This window comes from Chanodichthys erythropterus, chromosome 22 (assembly GCF_024489055.1).
Source record: "Chanodichthys erythropterus isolate Z2021 chromosome 22, ASM2448905v1, whole genome shotgun sequence".
NCBI classification, from domain to species: domain Eukaryota; kingdom Metazoa; phylum Chordata; class Actinopteri; order Cypriniformes; family Xenocyprididae; genus Chanodichthys; species Chanodichthys erythropterus.
The window spans coordinates 34,432,882-34,452,958 of NC_090242.1; the positions used below are offsets into that span (position 1 = coordinate 34,432,882).

Below are 20,077 nucleotides of genomic sequence, written 5' to 3' on the forward strand. Positions count from 1 at the left end.
AAAATATGAGAAATACGAATGAACTAAATAATGAGAGACCACTTAACATTAATTTTTTTGAACTTGGAGTGGACTCTTATTTTTATTATTTTTATTTTTTTTTCAAGAGCTGTTGATATAGTTTGCATGCAAAAGTATGGGAACCATTTGCAGAATCTGTGAAAATGTAAATCATTTTAACAAAATAAGAGTTCATACAAAATGCATGTTTTTATTTAGTTCTGTTCTCAGTAAAATATTTTACATAAAAGATGTTTACATATAGTCCACAAGACAAAAACATAGCTGAAATTATTAAAATGACCCTGTTCAAAAGTTTGGGAACCATTGGTTCTTAATACTGTGTGGTTACCTGGATGGTCTACGACTGTTGTTTTGTTTTGTGATGATTGTTCTTGAGTCCCTTGTTTGTTATGAACAGTTAAACTGAGCTCTGTTCTTCAGAAAAATCCTCCAGCTCCTGCAGATTCTTCAGTTTTCCAGCATCTTTTGCATATTTGAACCCTTTCCAGCAATGACTTTTATTTTGAGATCCATCTTTTCACAGTAAGGACAGTTGGAGAGTTGGACATTAGTCTTCCGGGAAACATGCAAGTATCTTCTGTTGCTTCCGAAGGGTACTAAATGAAAAAAAGATATTTCAACAAAATAAGAAAAATTTGGACATCTTCATCCCGTTCAAAAGCTTTCACCCCCGGCTCTTAATGCAACGTGTTTCCTTCTGGAGCATCAATGAATGTTTGAACCCATTGTAAATTATCCAGGTAATCACACCAGTATTAAGAACCAATGGTTCCCAAACTTTTGAATGAGGTAATTTTAATAAATTCTTCTTCTTTTTTTTTTTTTTTTGTCCTGTGGACTATATGTAAACATCTTTTATGTAAAATAGCTTACTTGAGACAGTACTAAATAAAAAAAAATAACATACATTTTGTATGATTTCTCTTATTTTATTTAAAATTTTCATAGATTCTGCAAGTGGTTCCCATACTTTTGCACACAACTGTATATATTAGTAGTTTACATTAAATCAAATTCAATCAAAGAGTTTAACATTGTATTCAGCATTGCTAATGAACCAATAATAGTAACAGCTCATTCTGTTTTTCTATGTATATTTGAAGAGGTGATTTCTCTCATAATATGGACTCTGATAAACACATCACTGAGAGAAGATAAAATTGCTCAGGAAAAGTGTCTATAGCAATTTAGCAGTGACATACTTGTTTTACAGCTGCTGTTTAGTAGTTATGAAATAAGGTTCATATTATTTAAGTTCTTACACTGGGGTTGTTCTCTTTTTACAAGAAATTTGGTTAAAAAGTTTGCAATTGTATACCTTCTGGACTCATTCAGCTGTTGCATGTTTTCGATTTTGATATAAATCTAAACAGTTTGCAATTGTATTTTTACAAGCAATTTGTTCTTAAAATAAAGAAATAAAAAAGGAACTCTTGTTTCAAGCTGATTTTGTGTCGTCTTGATCCTCTGAACATCCTCTGACTATTTTAGACAGCAGGACGCCAACTGCCGCGGAGTAACCAATCAAGTACCTGTGTGACTCCTCAGACATAAACAGAGAGAAGTAGCTTTGGCTACAATGTTCTTCTGCGGGTCAATTAAGTGTAGTTTATTAAGCTCCAAAAGCTACACAGTGTACTTTTGACTGTGATTTTATTTTTGTTATGAGAAATCTAATTCAGACAACTTGCATTGTGCTGTTTGGAGAGAACTGAGTTCTGGAGTTAAGGTACATATTTCTATATTTTTAACCTCATTTTGAACACATTTTATTAATAATAGGTCAGGTAGTTTAATAGGAATAGGTTTCCGCCAGTAGAGGGCGCTCGTGCAACCGAAGCAAAGACACACATCCGCGTCTAGTAGAAGAAGAGAAGTGAGCGAGGGAAGAAGAGAACATAAACATGAGAAGTGGAACACAGCCGTTTATTCTGCTCTAAATCTGCTGTTTTTCCACGTGAGTATATTCATTTTATCCTTTTATTAGGATAAATCTAAATCTAAATGATGAAAGGAGTCAGTTCATTTAGTGAATCACAAAGAAATTAATCGAAATGAACCGACGGATGTTGTACATTGCGCTTGTGAAACGTAAACTCGCTATTTTTACTTTTTTTTTTTTTCTTTTCAAATTATAATTTGTGGGGGTTATGAGTTGTGTTTTCATTTTATGTAAAGACGCCCGGTAAACAAATTTTTCAATGTATGTAAATCATAAAGTAAGAACAAAATAAATATTAGTTAGAGGAGTTGAATTGTTTCTTAACAGTTGTTTGAGGAAAACACTTAAACATGAATAAACCAGAGTGATTGTAAGTGTGATGATCATCTGCTAAATGAGCAGACCATGATTCGCTCATTTTTATTTCCTCCCACAGCCGTTCATGAGAGATTGAATGCTGGGGAATATTCCCATCTTCCCACAGGAGAAGAAGAATCAATCAGGAGGAATTACTCCAGGAGAAACTACTGACATACTATTGTAAAGATGGAGATTAAGGAAGAACCTTGCAGAATAAAAGAAGAAGATACAGAGGAACAAATAGGTTAGTGTTTTCCTTCATTCTCTCTAATGACTGATGAGGAACATTAAGATGGAAACTAACATATCTTCCTGAGTGCCAGGCATAGCCTTTTCTCCTCTATATTTTAGTAAATTCCTCTGAGAACATACATGTCACACGTTTTAGGTTTGAATGTCCTGTAAAGAGCACATTTAGGGCTTTTCAGAGATATTGAAATATTTGGAGGTTTCAACTCCCTCTATTTGGTCTTTAAAAAATGACTGACATTGACTGAATGATCAAATTTTATGGAAGAGGATTAGGGCCAAGCAATAATAATAATAATAATTAAAAAAAAACATCTCAAGATTAAAGTTGTTAAATTTCAAGAAAAAAGTTGAGATAAAATGTTGAGAATAAAGTCATTAAATTACGAGAAAAAAGGTTGTTAAATTACGAGAACAAATTTGTTCTCGTAATTTAACGACTTTTTCTTGTAATTTAATGACTTTATTCTCATAATTTAATGAGTTTATTGTCAACGTTTTATCTCAACCTTTTTCTCGAAATTTAATGACATTTCTCTCATAATTTAACGAATTTGATCTCGTAATTTAATGACTTTTTTCTCGTAATTTAATGAGTTTATTCTCAACATTTTATATCGACTTTTCTCAAAATTTTACGTTTTTTCTCGTAATTTAACGAGTTTATTCTCAACATTTTATCTCGACTTTTTTCTCGTAATTTAACGAGTTTATTCTCAACATTTTATCTCGACTTTTTTCTCAAGATGGTTTTATTTTTTTATTATTGTTTGGCCCTAATCCTCTTCCGTACAAATTTAGCACACTTATGGAAATATAACTTTTTGTATCATTTAAATCCGAGTAATTTTGAAATTGATGTAAACAAACATCTCAAGAAACGTTATGGCGTTTGTAAAGCATTTTGGGGAGACACAAAAAGTCAATGGGGAAAGAAATTATATAGCAGCAACATTCCTATGAAATATGAGATATTCATATAAAAATTTTGTCAAGGTTTTACTCCCATTATCACACTATATTTTTCATTATATATTTCAACAAGAACACATTAATATGCAAATAATTATGTTGTATAGAATTTATAGCAGTTTTACACACATATTGCATAAAGTAAAATAGTGTATCAAATCATTCTTTTACGTGGTGTATTAAGAAGAAGAAAGTCACAGTAAAACAACAATGGAGGACATACAGCAACTTTGTTTGAGCAAAGGCTTAAAGAATTAGTTCACTTTCAAAAAAATTTTCCTGATAATTTACTCTGAATTGTGCAGCTCTAGTTTCTTATGTTCCTAACAATGTAAGGACATAAACTAAATTCACATGAAAAAAATATTTCTGGTTCTTAGGAGGATATAACAATACATCTAAGCTAGAGACTAGTGGATTATATAGTAAACTAGATTCTCAAGTAAAAATTAACTTTATTTGTTTGTTTCTCATTTGCCTTCTTTAATTGAATTTGGGGAATTTAATGTTTTAGACCCAATGGAAGTGAATGAAGACAAACACCATCATTTCACAAATGAAGATGGAAAACTACTGACATATAAAAGTGAAGACCAACAACATCTGTTTCAAAAACTTCATCATTTCAAAAATGAAGATGGAAATGCAGTTGTTTCAAATACTGAAGAGAATTTCACACAAAAACAAGCTGGAAGATCTCGGAGAATCAAAGGATTTTTCACCTGCTCAGAGTGTGGAAAGACTTACACATATAAATCAACCCTTAACAAACACATAAGAGAACACACTGGAGAGAAACTGTCCTACTGCTCTGAGTGTTTTAAGTGTTTCACAGATAAATCAGGCCTTAACAGACACATGAGATCTCACTCTGGAGAGAGGCCTTATATCTGCTCTGAGTGTGGAAAGGGTTTCAGACATAAAGGACACCTAAATGACCACATGAGGATTCACACTGGAGAAAAACCCTTCACCTGCTCTGAGTGTGGAAAGGGTTTCATTCGCAAAGAGGATGTAAATAAGCACATGAAAATTCACACTGGAGAAAATCTATTCAGGTGCACTTACTGTGGAAAGAGTTTCATTCAGAAAGGACACCTAAATGTGCACATGAGATCTCACACTGGAGAGAGGCCATATACATGCTCTCAGTGTGGAAAGAGTTTCGGTTACAAAAGCGTTCTCAACACTCATCTGCTCTCTCACTCTGGAGTGAAGTCGTTCAGCTGTGATCAGTGTGATAAAACTTTTGTTTTGGCATCAGGCTTAAAAACACACCTTAATGTTCATGCTGCTGTAAAGCCTCACATTTGTTCTTTTTGTGGAAAGAGTTTTTCACGACTGCAAAGTTTAAAAGAGCATGAGAGTATTCATACTGGTGTGAGACCTCATGTTTGCTCTTACTGTGGGAAGACCTTCGTTATATTAAGCAACTTAAAATTACACCAGAGAGTTCATACTGGAGAGAAACCGTACAGGTGCTCTTCATGTGGAAAGAGTTTCAGCCGATTATCTCATCTACAGACGCATAATAACAAACCATGCCCGAAGTTGTCTAATTAGCAAATGCTCATGTTCAGATACATCACATCACAGGTAATAGGTTTTTTATAATGATATGATTCAACTTTACTGATCTTCAAACACTTGTCCCTATTTTATTGAAATATGGGGATAACAAATAAAAATGGCAGCGGATATCTGCAATAGATGCTATTTACGCTAAGTCACAATAGCAGCATTTTTTTTAGTGATATGCTTACACTAGGTGAAAATAGTGATGGATTATAATTACACCGTGTAAAAGTATCAGTTCTTTGCAATTAGTAATTAGATGCTATCTATACTTTATATTGGCAGATACTATTTGCACCTCAGTATTTTTGTACGTTAGCATGGTGCAATAATATCAGTGTAATTTTTTATTTTTTTTGATTAAAAATTGATTGATTTTTATTAAAATTATTAAATGGATGCTGCCTTATTGCAAGAATAAAAACCCTCCCTACACCTTCCCCTAACCGTACCCAATAAACACTTTTAATATGATTTAACTTGTTCCCTGTTTATTTCAACTTTTAGAACATTTTAATTTTTATTGAAAATAAATGTAAGCTTGGCAAAAGGCAGATTCGAACCCACATTGATTGCGTTAAAAGCTAGTTCTGTGAGCCTCACTCACTGCTGCGCCATTGATAATGCCAAATTCCACGCGTCTTTTTTAAAACTTGAGTGGCCAAACCAGACATTGGTGGGCAGAGTTCATGTAAATAATGTTTGTCAACAAGGGATGCTATTCGCACTTGGTGTAAATAGACACTCCAAATATAAATTGTTGGCTATACAAGACTTTTTATATGTTATTTGTCTTATGATACTGTCAAAAATAAAAAAATAGGCTAAATTAAATGTGACATCTGTCACTCAAAACTAAAGGTTAAGCCAAAAATACAAATGGACGAAAACTGTTGGCTTACTAGCTATACTGCAAAATTAAATCTTTTTTAACATCCAAGCAAGAACAGAGTGTCGCTGACTTACGATGGTTTTGGTACTGAACGTTTCTCCTCCAAAATACGACCACAAAGGCTGAATGTTCTCTCTGAAGGTGCACTCGTGGCCAGGATGCAAAGGACATTTCTTGCAAGGTTGATCAGGGCAGGGAACTGTGTGAACTGGCAAAAGTTTTTTCCACTTCAAGTTCAACCACAGATACACTGTTGTCAAAGGATGTCAGGAGTGGCCGGGCTATTGCCCTCTACTGTCCAAAGTAAACCCGAGTTATCGACAACTACCGCCTTTCATTCTGACATTTATGCTGCAAGAAATCTGACTGCAGACCTCTAGATGGAAACAGTCATTTCAAAGAAAAAGAATTTCACACACAAACGGAGTCAAAGGATATGTGTCTAGAAAGAGTTGCACAGATAAATCAGCCCTTAAGAGACATGGGAATTCACAATGGAAAGAGGCCCTATACATGCACTCAGTGTGGAAAGAGTTTCACATCCAAACACTTTATATGTTCTTTGACTGTGGGAACACCTTTCTTACATAGCATGCTTTAAAAAGACACCTGAAAATTCGTACTGGAGAGAAAACTTACAAGTGCTCACACTGTGGAAAGAGTTTTACTCTGTCAAGAAACCTGAAAACTCATGAAAGAATTTGTTCTGGAGAGAAGCCGGTGCTCTTCATGTGGGAAGAGTTTCACCAAATGTTCTGCAGAAGTTTACTTAATAAGCCAAGTTCATTTTCAGATCTGTCACTTTTAAAGTAAATAGTTTGACATTCTGATAAATCAAAAGATGGAATTTCTTGTAAAATAGCAACATCACCAATTTGTTAAAATGAAAGAAGCATGGTGAGGATTGATGGAAATTGGAGGGAGGTCAAAATTATCCAATTTTAGATGGAAATGTTTATTTTGTTTATGTTGGGAAGTAAATAGTGAAACTAGTAAATAGTGAAACTCTTATCAATATTCTGTACAAATTAATTCTGTTAGTCTGGCTGTTAAGAGGTGATCCACTATTATTAATGTCATTCATTATATCTATACTTTGTATTTAGATTTTGTTACTAGAAAAAATAACTAAACTTGTAAATGTGATATTGATTTTATACAACAGTTCAATAAAAATGTTAATGTTTGTGTCATGTGTTTTGTGTTTGTGACACCTTCAGTTCCACTAATGCTCACAGATCTAACAGTAAATTTGTTTTCATGTAACAGTGTTTACTGTCATATTTATCAAAATAATTGATACAAAATATATAGACCCACTTTATAGGTACCCTATTTTAATATAGGTTTATGTTTCTTGTACAGATGATGGTGCTGTATTAAGCAGTACATGAAAAGTGTTTCCATTACTTCATGAAAACATTGGTGTATTTGACCAAAATCAGCTAAAAAAACAAACAAACAAACATCTCATCTACTTTGTCTGATAAAGTACACAAACGCAGTGTGAGTGTCACTATGGGAAACAGAAAATGTCAGATTTGATGGAAAACATTTTCATATTTCCAAACTGTTTGGCTATCATTGATTTCAATTGTATGAACAAACTAAATATTGAGACATTTCTCAAATTATCTTCTTTTATGTTCCACAGAAGAAAGAAAGTCTTACAGGTTTGAAATGACACAAGGAAGAATAAATGATGACAGGATTTTCATTTTTGGGTGAACTATCACTTTAATACCCATTATTAACCCATTAATCTAATTATGTACTCATTAGAGTATACACTACAAGAAGAACAGTTTCAGGTATACAATGTATCTATTTTTTAGTTTTTTTAAAACATGCTTGCATATAACTTTGCTATTATTTTGACACATAGGTTTACTTAATATCTCTGATTTACAAACTATTCTTTTAATCTAATTTACACACATTCACTTGTTTAATGATGTCTTATTACAGCAATCAACCCTCATCAATATTCTTTCAGCTTCTCTCTGAACTGAACTGAAGGATTGTAATTTAACAGTGCTGGAAATATAGAGTTCATTTCTGATAGTAACACCAGTTTTTGAGAAGATAATGACTAAAATACCATAAAGAAGCTATACAGTCATTTGTTTTTAATTTGCCTTTCTTTAATTGAATTAATGGAATTTAATAATTTGTGACCCATTGGAAGTGAATGATGAAGAAAAGCAGCATCCGTTTCAAAAACCTCATTAAGTTGTAATTTCACAGACTAAAAATAATTTCATGCAAAAAAATAAAAAAAAAATATGAAGAGTTTCATAAGGGAACAATTAATGTGCACGTGAAAAGTTACACATCTATTGTTTCATTCTGGAGGTTAAATAATAGCTTCCTCTCAACTTTTCAAAATCGGCTAGAATATTTTGGCATGTCTTTAACTTTACTGCTACTTTTAACTTTACTACATTGCCTGTATCTAAAATTAAAGAATTCCCATCACTGTAGTTCCTTCAGTAGAGGGCGCTCGTGCAACTGAAGCAATGACACACATCCATCCAAGTCTAGGAGAAGAAGAGAAGTGAGCGAGGGAAGGGAACATAAACATGAGAAGTGGAACACAGCCGTTCGTTCTGATCTAAATCTGCTGTTTATTTAGACTGTGAGTACATTTATTTTATAATTTAGTAGGAGAAATCTAAATCCAAAATTCAGTCTGTTCAGTAAATCACTCAGAAATTAATCGAAATGAAGGGACAGATGTTGTACATTATGATCGTGAAACGTAAGCTCAGTACTCGTAAGCTTATGAGTTGTTTTCATTTTATTTAATTATCAAATAAAACATTGTAATAAAACGTTTTTAATTAAGCAGGGCTCGAGTTGACCCCTGACAAAATGCATCCCCACTGTAAAACCGAACCCCCTTACCATCCCCATTAACAGGGTGGAACAGCTATTATGTAGGCCTAAAACTTACCATGCAAATGAAATATTAAAAATTGTCTACATATATAAATAACAGCAATTGACCAACCAGGATTCAATTGTTACGGCAAGAAAACGTTTCAATCGTGTTATTCATCATTAATGTTAAACATCATTGTTATTTTATTTTTAATTTAATAAATAGTCCAATCATTGTCAACAGATTAACTATTAACTCATTTAGGTAGTTTGGCACACAGGGATTGAATATGGGTGCTTCTCAATTCTTATTTGTGCATCCTCGTTTCCTTTCCTCGCGTCTTAACTCCACCCTTTCAGGATGCGAGGGAAGGACACAAGGAAAAGAAGCGAGGACAGAGGAATTGAATCAAGTGAAATGATATATCCTCGTTCCCTTTAACGTCACTTCTTCAAAGCGTCGTCAGTTACACTCGAGGGATCTAGCCACGTTATTAAAGTTTGGTTATTTTAAAAAATATAATAAATATTAATAAAGCAAGATGCCCTGTTGAAATATATGAGATGTACAGTTTATTTAAACTGCATACATTAAAGCATACATTTAAATTATTGTGACAGATATGAAGGGGGAGGAGAATTTATGTGTGCGTCACAGTTTCTCGATGAGAAAGACTTCCGCAAAGGATGCACCTGTGTATCCTCGCTCAAGACTCCACAGGAGGCTTCCTCACTCCTCGTTCCTCACCTCCTTGCTGTGCAATTAGAGAATTGAGATGTCCTTCAAGATGGCTGAGCTCGATCGGTATCAGGGTCATAGGATGGAGGACGGAGGAGCGAGGAAACAAGGGATATTGAGAAGCACCCTATTTGTGTATGTAAGAGAGAGAGAGAGAAAGACATTAAGGGCCCTCATTTATCAACGGTGCGTATGGACAGATTTCTGCGTAATGAGTGCGTAAGAAGAGTTTCATGCAAAGTGTGGGATTCACCCACTTGTACTTATACATAGAAATGTGTGTAAATATAAGCACACCTCTAAGCATGCAAGACATAAAAAGCATTTAAGAGTGTCACAGTATGCATTAAGGAATCCATATGTCTTGTGTTTCCTTTAATTATAAAACACTCAATTTATCATTTGTCTAGTTTTAAACACAATGTGTAATTGGTGTCAAACCCTATAAAAGACAGCTGTGAAAAATGTGTGCAATGGCTTATCTTGTGTTATTGGTCGATTCGGCAAACAATGCGGTCCGCAGCGAGTGCGTTTTCCAAGATCGTGCTGATCTGCTTGGCAACAGCACAGAGTGCTCTCTTTGCCATTATTGCAGTGTGCAAAAAACACAATCACATGATTTTTAAAAGGGAAGTATTGTCACCATATATGGTTCATAGGAGGCGTTTCTGAATGCTAATGACCGTGAACGTAAGTGCTGAGACTAGTCCCAGTTTATTTAAAGAGTTTAGGAATAAGTGTTAGCGTTAATGGGTCATATGTTGATGAAAAAGATGTCTCTTCAGCAATTTCATAAAGATGGCTAAAGACTCAGCAGCTCAGTTTGAGTTAGGCAGGTGATCCAACCAGCAGGGAACAGCCCAGGTAAAGGTCTATGAAAGTGAATTTGTGTCTCTTTGGATGACACCACAAGGTTCACTTGGAGAACACAAGCTTCTGAAGGGCACATAATTCTGAAGTAGGTGTGGGGTGCAGAGCCAGTGGATTTTTCTGTAGGCAAACATCAGTGCCTTGAAGTGAACTGCAATTAGCAACCAGTGCAAGTGTATGTAGAGAGGTATATTTTGTGCTCTCTTCAGCTTGTTAAAGACTACTTTTGCTGCTGTATTTGGGATCAGTTGCTGAGGTTTGACAGTACATGCTGTCTGGCAGGTCTTTCAGGAGAGCATTGCAATAGTCCAGTCTGGATAGAACAAGAGATTGGACAAGGAGTTGTGTAGCATGCTTCAATAGGAAGGGCCTGATCTCCCGAATGTTATGTAAGGCAAATCTGCAGTTCCTGAAATGCCTTTTATCATTAGTGTTGGCAGAAGGTTTTGGTGATTAACAGTGTCAAAAGCAGCAGACCAATCCAGCAGGATGAGTACTGATTGACTCTAAGTGAAGTTCCTAAACATAATTTAGGGAGGAGCGAGCCCATCTAATCTTCCAATCAACAGCCAGAGTATATAAGCAGCTGTTTACCTCTCTTCAGTCTCAGCTGTTCCAGCATCCCTCCACCTCCCCAAACTCCACCTTCATCTTTGTACCTTGTCCTATGTAATCATATCCTATATTTATTCACTGGGGGGTGTATCAGAGCTCGAGTTGAAGCTGCTTCATCGAGCCCCTCCTCAGTGGACAGCAAGCCAAATTAGCTAAACTAATACCCTAAAGATTATATGGGCAAACGAACTCGTTAAACGACTGTTTGAGCAAACATTTGCACCTGAATAATTCAGAGCGATTGTAAGTTTGATGATCATCTGCTATATGAGCAACAGTGACCACAATTCACACTTTCAGTCAGTGAAGCCCCTCCCACAACTTTTCATGAGAGTTAAAATGCTGGGGAATATTCCCATCTTCCCACAGGAGAAGCAGCACACAGGAGGAATTACTCCAGGAGAAACTACTGACATACTATTGTAAAGATGGAGTTTAAGGAAGAACCCTGCAGAATAAAAGATGAAGATACAGAGGAACAGATCAGTTGGTGTTTTCCTTCATTCTCTTCAAAGATTACTGAGGAACATTAAGATGCAAACGGACAAATAACAATACATCTAAAAATAGATACTAATAGACTAAGTAGTAAACTAGATTTGTGCCGAATTAAGAATGAACTTGATTTCTTTGTTTCTCATTTGTCCTTTTTAATTGAATTTAATATGCTGATTCTAGACATGATGGAAGTGAATGAAGACAAACATCTGTTTCAAAAACCTCATCTTTTCAAAAATGAAGATAGAAATGCAGTTGTTTCAGAGACTGAAGAGAATTTCACACAAAAAGAGGAAGATACAGAGGAACAAATAGGTTGGTGTTTTTCTTCATTCTCTTTAAATACTACCAAGGACCTTTAAAGGGTCATTAATTACTCACCCTCATGTCTTTCCAAACTCATAAGGCTTAGTTCATCTTCAGAACAGAAATTAAGTTCAATTGATGAAATTTGAGAGATGTCTGTTCCACCATAGACTGCCTTTGCAACTGACGCTTCAGAAAGTTCATAGAGATCGGAAAGCTAATTTGTATGAATCGAGCAGTTTAGTCCAAATTTTCTGAAGAGACTTGATCACTTTTTATGATGAAAAGAATTAATTTAGAGACTTTTCTGTCATATAAACATTGATCAGTGAACATAAGCAGAAGCTCAACCAAACTTGCTTCACACGTGAGAACAAACCTCTTCCAAAAGCTCAAATGTGCTGCGTAACACACAAGAATGAACATCACTGGTTACGCAGCACATTTGAGCTTTCAGAAGAGGTTTGTTCTTGTGCGTTATTCATGTTCGGTTGAGCTGCTGCTTATGTTTGCTGATTAATGTTTACATGTGAGTAAACAGTAAATCTGTTAATCATAACAAGTGATTAAGTCTTTTAAGAAAATTTGGAATAAACTGCTCAACCCATATGGCTGAAAACTGACATAAAAATACATCTAAATCTAGATGTTATACTGGTGGACTCACTAGTAAACAAAATCTGTGCTAAACTAAGAATTCACTTAATTTCTTTGTTTCTCATTTGTCCTTTTTAATTGAATTTTTAATATGTTGATTTTAGACCTGATGGAAGTGAATGAAGACAAACACCATTTCACAAATGAATATGGAAAACTGACATATAAAAATGAAGACAAAAAACATCTGTTTCAAAATCATCATTCTCGTCATTTAAAAAATGAAGATGGAAATGCAGTCGTTATAAAGACTGAAGAGAATTTCACCCTAAAACAAGCTGGAAAATCTGGAGTCAAAGGATCTTTAACTTGCTCTGAGTGTGGAAAGAGTTTCACCAATAATAAAAACTTAAATAGACACATGAGAATTCACACTGGAGAAAAACCGTTCCCCTGCTCTGAGTGTGGAAAGAGTTTTACACAGAAATCGCACCTTAAGAATCACACGAGACTTCACTCTGGAGAGAGGCCTTATACATGCTCTCAGTGTGGAAATCGTTTCACAGATAATAAAGACTTGAAGAGACACATAAAAATTCACACTGGAGAAAAACCGTTCCCCTGCTTTGAGTGTGGAAAGAGTTTCACACAGAAATCACACCTTAAGAATCACATGATACTTCACTCTGGAGAGAGGCCTTATACATGCTCTCAGTGTGGAAAGGGTTTCATTCAGAAGGGACAATTAAATGTGCACATGAGAATTCACACAGGAGAAAGACCGTTCACATGCGCTCAGTGTGGAAAGAGATTCACATCCAAATGCATTCTGAAAAAGCATCTGCGCTGTCACTGTGGAGTGAGATCATTCAGCTGTAATCAGTGTGATAAAACATTTGTTTTTAAATCACACTTAAAAACACCTTAAAATTCATACTGATGTGTAGTTCATACTGACTTAAAATTAGTAATGAAGTTTTTTTGTCAAGGGGAACCTTTGAAGAAGGTAAAAAAAAGTTAAGAAAACTAGTGTTGCTTTAAAACTACAATTTCTGAAGGGATGTTTTGTTTCTTTGTGGAGTTCAGTTATTTTCATTAATTGTGCATATGATGCATTTGTTTAAAACTGACAACAATAGTCTGTTAAATTTATATTACATATTTCAAACAACTCTAATATGAACTCTGACAAACATCACTGAGAGAAGATGAAATTGCTCAGGAAAAGTGAATGTGTGACAATTCAGCAGTGTACATATTTGTTTTACAGCTGCTGTTTAGTAGTTATGAAATAAGGTTTAAGATTAAGTTCTAAGTTACACTGTGGATATACTATGTATTTTGGTTTAAAATATTAGTTTGATAAAAAAAATTAATAAATGGAACTCTTGCTTTAAGATGATTTTGTGTCATCTCGATCCTCTGAATAACTTGCATGAGGTTATATGGTAATAGTTTGGCAGCGCCACAGATATTCCTCAGATGGTGCCATTTGCTTTCACTTCAACCATGTGAACTTTTTTGAAATTTGAATCTTTATCCCAAATCAGACATATTTGGGGACATAGATAGTGTTTGTATAATTTCAAACTAGATAACAGCTCTTATCTTTGTTGTCTTGTATCTACTCTATGAAGGTTAGATAGTTTATAATAGGGATTGGTTTCCGCCAGTAAAGGGCGCTCACGTAACTGAAGCCGACATTGCGACATCGCGAAACTGACATCCAAGTCTAACCCAGGTGAAAAAAGTACATTTCTGTAATGTACTTAAAGTCCTCTATTTTCACACACTAATTTTGTACTTAAGAACATCTAAGTGTACTCAACTGGGCTATTTTGAGACACCATGAAATATGAACTAAAATGTGCTATTAATATATTATCTCTGTATTTAAAAATGTATTTAGTTACCACTTGTACACTATGGGTTCAAGTACTATAAGTGGCTATATGCACGCTTGTTTGTTGCTGTTGTGTTTTTGATTAGGCAGGTTAGGACAAAAAGTTAAATGTTCAGCCTTGACTCTGTATCGTTGTTACTAGTGTTAAAATTTGTAAAGAGTAAAAAATTTAACAACACAATATAAATCCAATGAAGAGATGGGTGGGTTTGTTTGGGTTGATTTTAAATATCAACAATGTCCAACAGCGTTTTTGAAATATATCCCACCTTTAAAGCTGAATAATTAAGAGTGATTGTAATTGTGATGATTATCTAAATGAGCAACAGCGACCACAATTCACACCTTCAGTCAGTGAAGCTGCTCACACAGCTGTTCATGAGAGTTTAAATGATTGGGAATATCTTCCCACAGGAGAAGAAGGAGCAAGCAGGAGGAATTACTGCAGGAGAATCTACTGACATACTATTGTAAAGATGGAGATTAAAGAAGAGCCCTGCAGAATAAAAGATGAAGATACAGAGGAACAAATAGGTTGGTGTTTTCCTTCATTCTTTTTAATGACTGATGAGGAACATTATGATGAAAACTTACATATACTCCTAAGACCCAGGCATAGACTTTTTTTCCTCTGTAGAGGACACTATATTAAGTAAATTTAGTAAATTACAAATTTACTAAATTTACGTCTATGTCTGAGAACAAACATGTCTGAGAACAAACATGTAAGGCCTACATGTCATAGTCTGGATGTCCTATAAAAAGCACATTGAGGGCTTTTCAGATACCAAATATTTGGAAGTTTCACCATGACAACTCCCTTTACTTGGTCTTTAAAAATAACATTTACTGAATGATTAAATTTAGCACTTATGGAAATATTTTATATATATATATATATATATATATATATATATATATATATATATATATATATATATATTGCAATTATCATTTATTTTCAATTTGTCGTAAATAAACAACTCAGGAAAAAGGTTATGGGGTTTCAAATCAGAACATGACTTTCTGTTAAAAAACAGGCCATTGGTTTCATAAATGTCTTCTGTAGAAGACACCAAGAATCAGTTATTAAGAAAATAAAATGGCATGATATGACATGTACAGGGAAAAACAATGTTTTTTTTTTTTTCATTTACCAATCAGATTTTAGGTTCAGGTCATTTTTAACCAAACTTTGTATAAACATGATTCTCACTAATGTTATGAAAGATATAACAATGGTTTGATATACTATTTTATTTAATGCAATGTGTGTAAAATTGCTATAAAGGGGTAGACCCATTCTATACAATGTAATTATTTGCATATTAATGTGATCTCAATTTATACTCCCACTCAATCTCATTCCTAAATGACCATGGTTCTCGCATGTCTATTAAACCTTTGACAAACTCACACTGGAACATTTGGCACTGCTGCTGACGCAGAGAGTCAGATATGAAACAGCTTCAAAAACAGTCTTTTCAACCACAAAGTATTGTTATTTCTGTGTTACAAATATATCTAAAAAAAAATACATCTAAAACTAGATACTAGTGGACTCAGTAGTAAACTCAATGCTCAAGTAAGAATTAACTTTATGTCTTTGTTTCTCATTTGCCTTCTTTTATTGAACTTGGGGAATCTAATATTCATTTTAGACCCGATGGAAGTGAATGAAGACAAGCAGCATCATTTCACAAACGAAGATGGAAAACTGACATATAAAAATGAAGATAAACAACATCAGTTTCAAAAATATCATTATTTCAAAAATGAAGATGGAAATGTGGTTGTTTCAAAGACTGAAGAGAATTTCACACTAACACAAGCTGGAAAATCTGGAGTCAAAGGATCTTTATCCTGCTCTGAGTGTGGAAAGAGTTACACATATAAATCAACCCTTAATAGACACATGAGAGAACACACTGGAGAGAAATCGTTCACCTGCTCTGAGTGTGGAAAGAGTTTCACAGATAAAACAAACCTTAACAAACACACAAGATCTCACACTGGAGAAAGGCCTTATACATGCACTCAGTGTGGAAAGAGTTTCAGACATAAAGGACACTTAAATGTGCACATTAGAATTCACGCCGGAGAAAATCTGTTCACTTGCACTCAGTGTGGAAAGAGTTTCATTCAGAAAGGAAACCTTAAGAGACACATGAGAATTCACACTGGAGAAAAACTGTTCACATGCACTCACTGTGGAAAGAGTTTTGGTTACAAAAGCGTTCTCGAAGATCATCAGCGCTGTCACTCTGGAGTGAGATCATTCAGCTGTGATCAGTGTGATAAAACTTTTGTTTTTGAATCAAGCTTAAGAACACACCATAAAGTTCATGCTGCTGTGAAGCCTCATGTTTGTTCTTTTTGTGGAAAGAGTTTTACACGACTACAAAAGTTAAAAGAGCATGAGGGTACTCATACTGGTGTGAGACCTCATGTTTGCGCTGACTGTGGGAAGAGCTTCGTTATATCAAGCAACTTAAAATCACACCAGAGAGTTCATACTGGAGAGAAGCCGTGCAAGTGTTTTTCATGTGAAAGAGTTTCTCATCTACAGACTCACAAGAAAAAAACATTGCTCGAAGTTGTCTAATTAGCAAATGTTCATGTTCAGATACATTACTTACAACAGAGTGATTTAATCTAAAGGGGTAATTTGTTAAAACTAGTAGTGAAGTTTGAATCTGCTGACATTTTGGTCAAGCATTCCCCTACTCTTTTCACAAACGTGATTGATTTATAATGAGATAATTCAACTTTAATGAATGTCCAACACTTGTCCTTCTTTTATTGAATTATGTGGATTTAATTTTGATTTTAGACCCAGTAGAAGTGAAAAAGGACAAACAGCAAAAGCCTCATCATTTCACAAATGAAGATGGAGTCATTTCAAAGAATAAGATTTTTACACAAAAATGAACTGGAAAAAAATTGGAGTCAAGGGATCTTTTACCTGCTCTGAGTGTGAAAGATTTACACAGATAAATCAAATCTTAAGAGAGACATGAGAATTCCACTGGAGAAATACCGTTCACATGCACTCGGTGTGGAAAGAGTTTCACATCCTATATGTTAAATGCTTTACACAGAGGCATGTTGAGGATTGTTGGAAATTGAGGGGTCAAAATTATCCAATTTTAGATGTAAATGTTTATTTTATGTTGCGGAGTAAATAGTGAAACTAGTCTTCTCCATCAATATTCTGTACAAATTCATTTTGTTAGTCTGGCTGTTAAGAGGTGCTGCACTATTAATGTAATTCATTATATCTACATTTGTATTAAGATTTTGTTACAAGAAAAAATGAACAAAACTTGTACTTTTTGAGTGGCTTAAGTCATGAGCACATTTGTTCATTAGAAAAGTCATGAAAAAAAGTTTGAACAATAAGCAATATTACACAAGTGCTGTTCTGTCGCAAATAGCACAAGTGCAAATGTGATACTGATTTTATACAACAGTACAATTAATAAGAAGTTAATGTTGAATCTGCATTTTGAGTGAATTAAATGGGTGAACCAAAGAGCTTCTCCAGAGCTTCTCCACAAGCTCTCATGACGACACAGCTCTTCCATGATTGGCCGGATTCACCGACTACAATGACGTGTGTTTTGTGTTTATTGGGACACCTTCAGTTCTGCTAATGCTCACAAATCTGTGTTGTTATAACAGTAAATTTGGTTTCATGTAACAATATGCTGTCATATTTATTAAAATAATTGATTAAAAAAAATTACATAGACCCACTTTATTGAGTTATTGATTATTAAAAAGATTTTCTGTTGCTTTATGTAAATGTCTGAAACATCGGTTTATTTGACAATTGCATCTCATCTACTTTGTTAGATAAAGTACACAAACGCAGTGTGAGTGTCACTATGGGAAGCAGAAAGTGTCCGACTTGACAGGGGAAAAATTAATTTTTCATATTAATAAAAACGCATTAAAAAAAAACAAAAAAATCTGTAATTACTTACTCTCCCTTGTGTTGTTTAAAACATTTAGAATGTTGATAGCCAAACTGTTTGGTTACCATTGACTTAAATTGTATGAACATTGCATTAGACTATACACTACAAGAAGAACAGGTCCAGGTATACAATGTATCTATTTTTTTTAGATACTTTTTTAAAACGTGTGTATATAACTTTGCTATCTTTTTGCGCATAGGTTTACTGAATATCTCTGATATTGCAAACTCTTTGTCTCTAATTTACACACATTCACTCGTTTAATGATGTCTGATTACAGCAATCGACCCTCATCAATATTTTTTCAGATTCTCTGAAGGATGAACTGAAGGATTGATCATTTAACAGTGCTGGAAATATAGAGCTCATTTTTAATAGGCTAATAACACCATTTTTGAGAAGATAATGACTAAAATACCATAAAGAAGCTAACATTTGGCTTTTGTTTTGATTTAATTTGCGTTTCTTTAATTGAATTAAGGGAATTTAAAGGTACAATATGTAAAGTTTTTGCAGTAAAATATCCCAAAACCACTAGGCTAGTGTTATATATTTTGTCCAGCTGATTACTAACAGTATCTCTAATGTTTTCAACTACTTGTAAATCATGAGAAAATTCCCATTCTAAACAGTGACACGGGGCAGTGCAGTCGCCTGTCAATGTGGTCAGTTACCTTTGTTACCGCCTTTCCTGACGTAGAAACCACATGACAACAGTGCCGTGGACAAATGTGGAAGTAGTGTCTAGCGTCCAGCAAACCACTAGCTTGCTTCAAGCAGTTCCTTATTTACTTCTTGCACGTTTATGGTGGATTGTGTTACTTATTTATGGAACATAATTACCATCTGCCGCTGGTTCTGTCGACAAGGACAGCTCCCGTAAACTCATGACCCGAAAAGCGGAAGTGGCGCCGGCGACTGTGTCATAATAAAAGCCCCGCTGCTCGTGAGGCGTGTATTGATCAATCGCTCCAGCTCCTCGTTCATCTCCCGCAACACTCGGTCCTGCTCTGCTTCATACTACAGTAACGTTCATAATCGCATTCACGAACATGATTTCTTCCAGACTCCAATCCCTATTCTTTTGTACCGTCCATTGAGATGGAGACCACATATCCCAAGTTTCCGCTCTAAAACTGGGCGTCATCAAACTACGCCTTTGTTTTGAATAGGCTTCTAGCGACCTCTAGCGGAAAAAAATATCACAAATTGTACCTTTAATGATTTGAGACCCAATTGAAGTGAATGCAAGATATTTCTCAGATATTTTGTCTCAGATATTTTGAAGGTAATCTATCACCATGTTAAAATCATCCTAAAAAAGAAAAAAAAAAACCTTCAGTAGGATACCTCTGAGATAAATAATTTACTACACTTGTAACCTGATCAATTAGGGTTTTGTTTTGGTTATGGCTATTGTATCCATATATATTTCCTAAAATCAAAAAGTTTTCATCCATTTCAAAAACACAAATTATCCAATGACCAAAAGTATCCATAACAGTTGTCAAAATCTTTCCAGGAAAGTTACATTATAAATCCATCTTTCAAACTGTTTTTTGTCTTAAATCACTATAATTGTTTATATTCGTTAGAAGAAATCTAAATCAGGCAACTTGCATTCAGCTGGGGCACGTTCAAGCTCACACCGGTGCGCAACGTTTTGCTA

The 20,077-nt window shown here is 34.6% G+C and overlaps 2 protein-coding genes across 5 annotated transcripts; both read left to right on the forward strand.

Moving 5' to 3' along the window:
- The first annotated feature begins 1,902 nt into the window (after positions 1-1,902).
- On the forward strand, positions 1,903-7,172 carry LOC137013185 (gastrula zinc finger protein XlCGF57.1-like). Its single transcript, XM_067376826.1, has 3 exons — positions 1,903-1,981; positions 2,403-2,570; positions 4,062-7,172. Exons 2-3 carry the CDS (start codon positions 2,513-2,515, stop codon positions 5,108-5,110), a joined length of 1,107 nt encoding a protein of 368 aa, XP_067232927.1. The 5' UTR covers positions 1,903-1,981; positions 2,403-2,512; the 3' UTR covers positions 5,111-7,172.
- Positions 7,173-8,552: 1,380 nt separating this feature from the next.
- LOC137013190 (gastrula zinc finger protein XlCGF8.2DB-like) lies at positions 8,553-18,082 on the forward strand. 4 transcript variants are annotated; one of them, XM_067376833.1, is made up of 4 exons: positions 8,570-8,652; positions 11,491-11,611; positions 11,800-11,934; positions 12,687-13,977. In XM_067376833.1, exons 2-4 carry the CDS (start codon positions 11,584-11,586, stop codon positions 13,448-13,450), a joined length of 927 nt encoding a protein of 308 aa, XP_067232934.1. In that variant the 5' UTR covers positions 8,570-8,652; positions 11,491-11,583; the 3' UTR covers positions 13,451-13,977. The 4 variants fall into 4 exon arrangements, with proteins under 4 accessions (XP_067232931.1, XP_067232934.1, XP_067232932.1 ...); XM_067376831.1 differs by having other exon boundaries at positions 11,491-11,607; XM_067376830.1 differs by lacking the exons at positions 11,491-11,611; positions 11,800-11,934; positions 12,687-13,977 and adding exons at positions 14,840-14,959; positions 16,087-18,082 and having other exon boundaries at positions 8,553-8,652.
- The last annotated feature ends 1,995 nt before the right edge of the window (positions 18,083-20,077 follow it).

Bases quoted from the DNA above. Each gene is read 5' to 3' on its own strand.
- LOC137013185 (XM_067376826.1), top strand. From the start codon at position 2,513: ATGGAGATTAAGGAAGAACCTTGCAGAATAAAAGAAGAAGATACAGAG. The intron at 2,571-4,061 runs GTTAGTGTTTTC...TTAATGTTTTAG, and splicing joins AGATACAGAGGAACAAATAG to ACCCAATGGAAGTGAATGAA.
- LOC137013190 (XM_067376830.1), top strand. From the start codon at position 14,902: ATGGAGATTAAAGAAGAGCCCTGCAGAATAAAAGATGAAGATACAGAG. The intron at 14,960-16,086 runs GTTGGTGTTTTC...TATTCATTTTAG, and splicing joins AGATACAGAGGAACAAATAG to ACCCGATGGAAGTGAATGAA.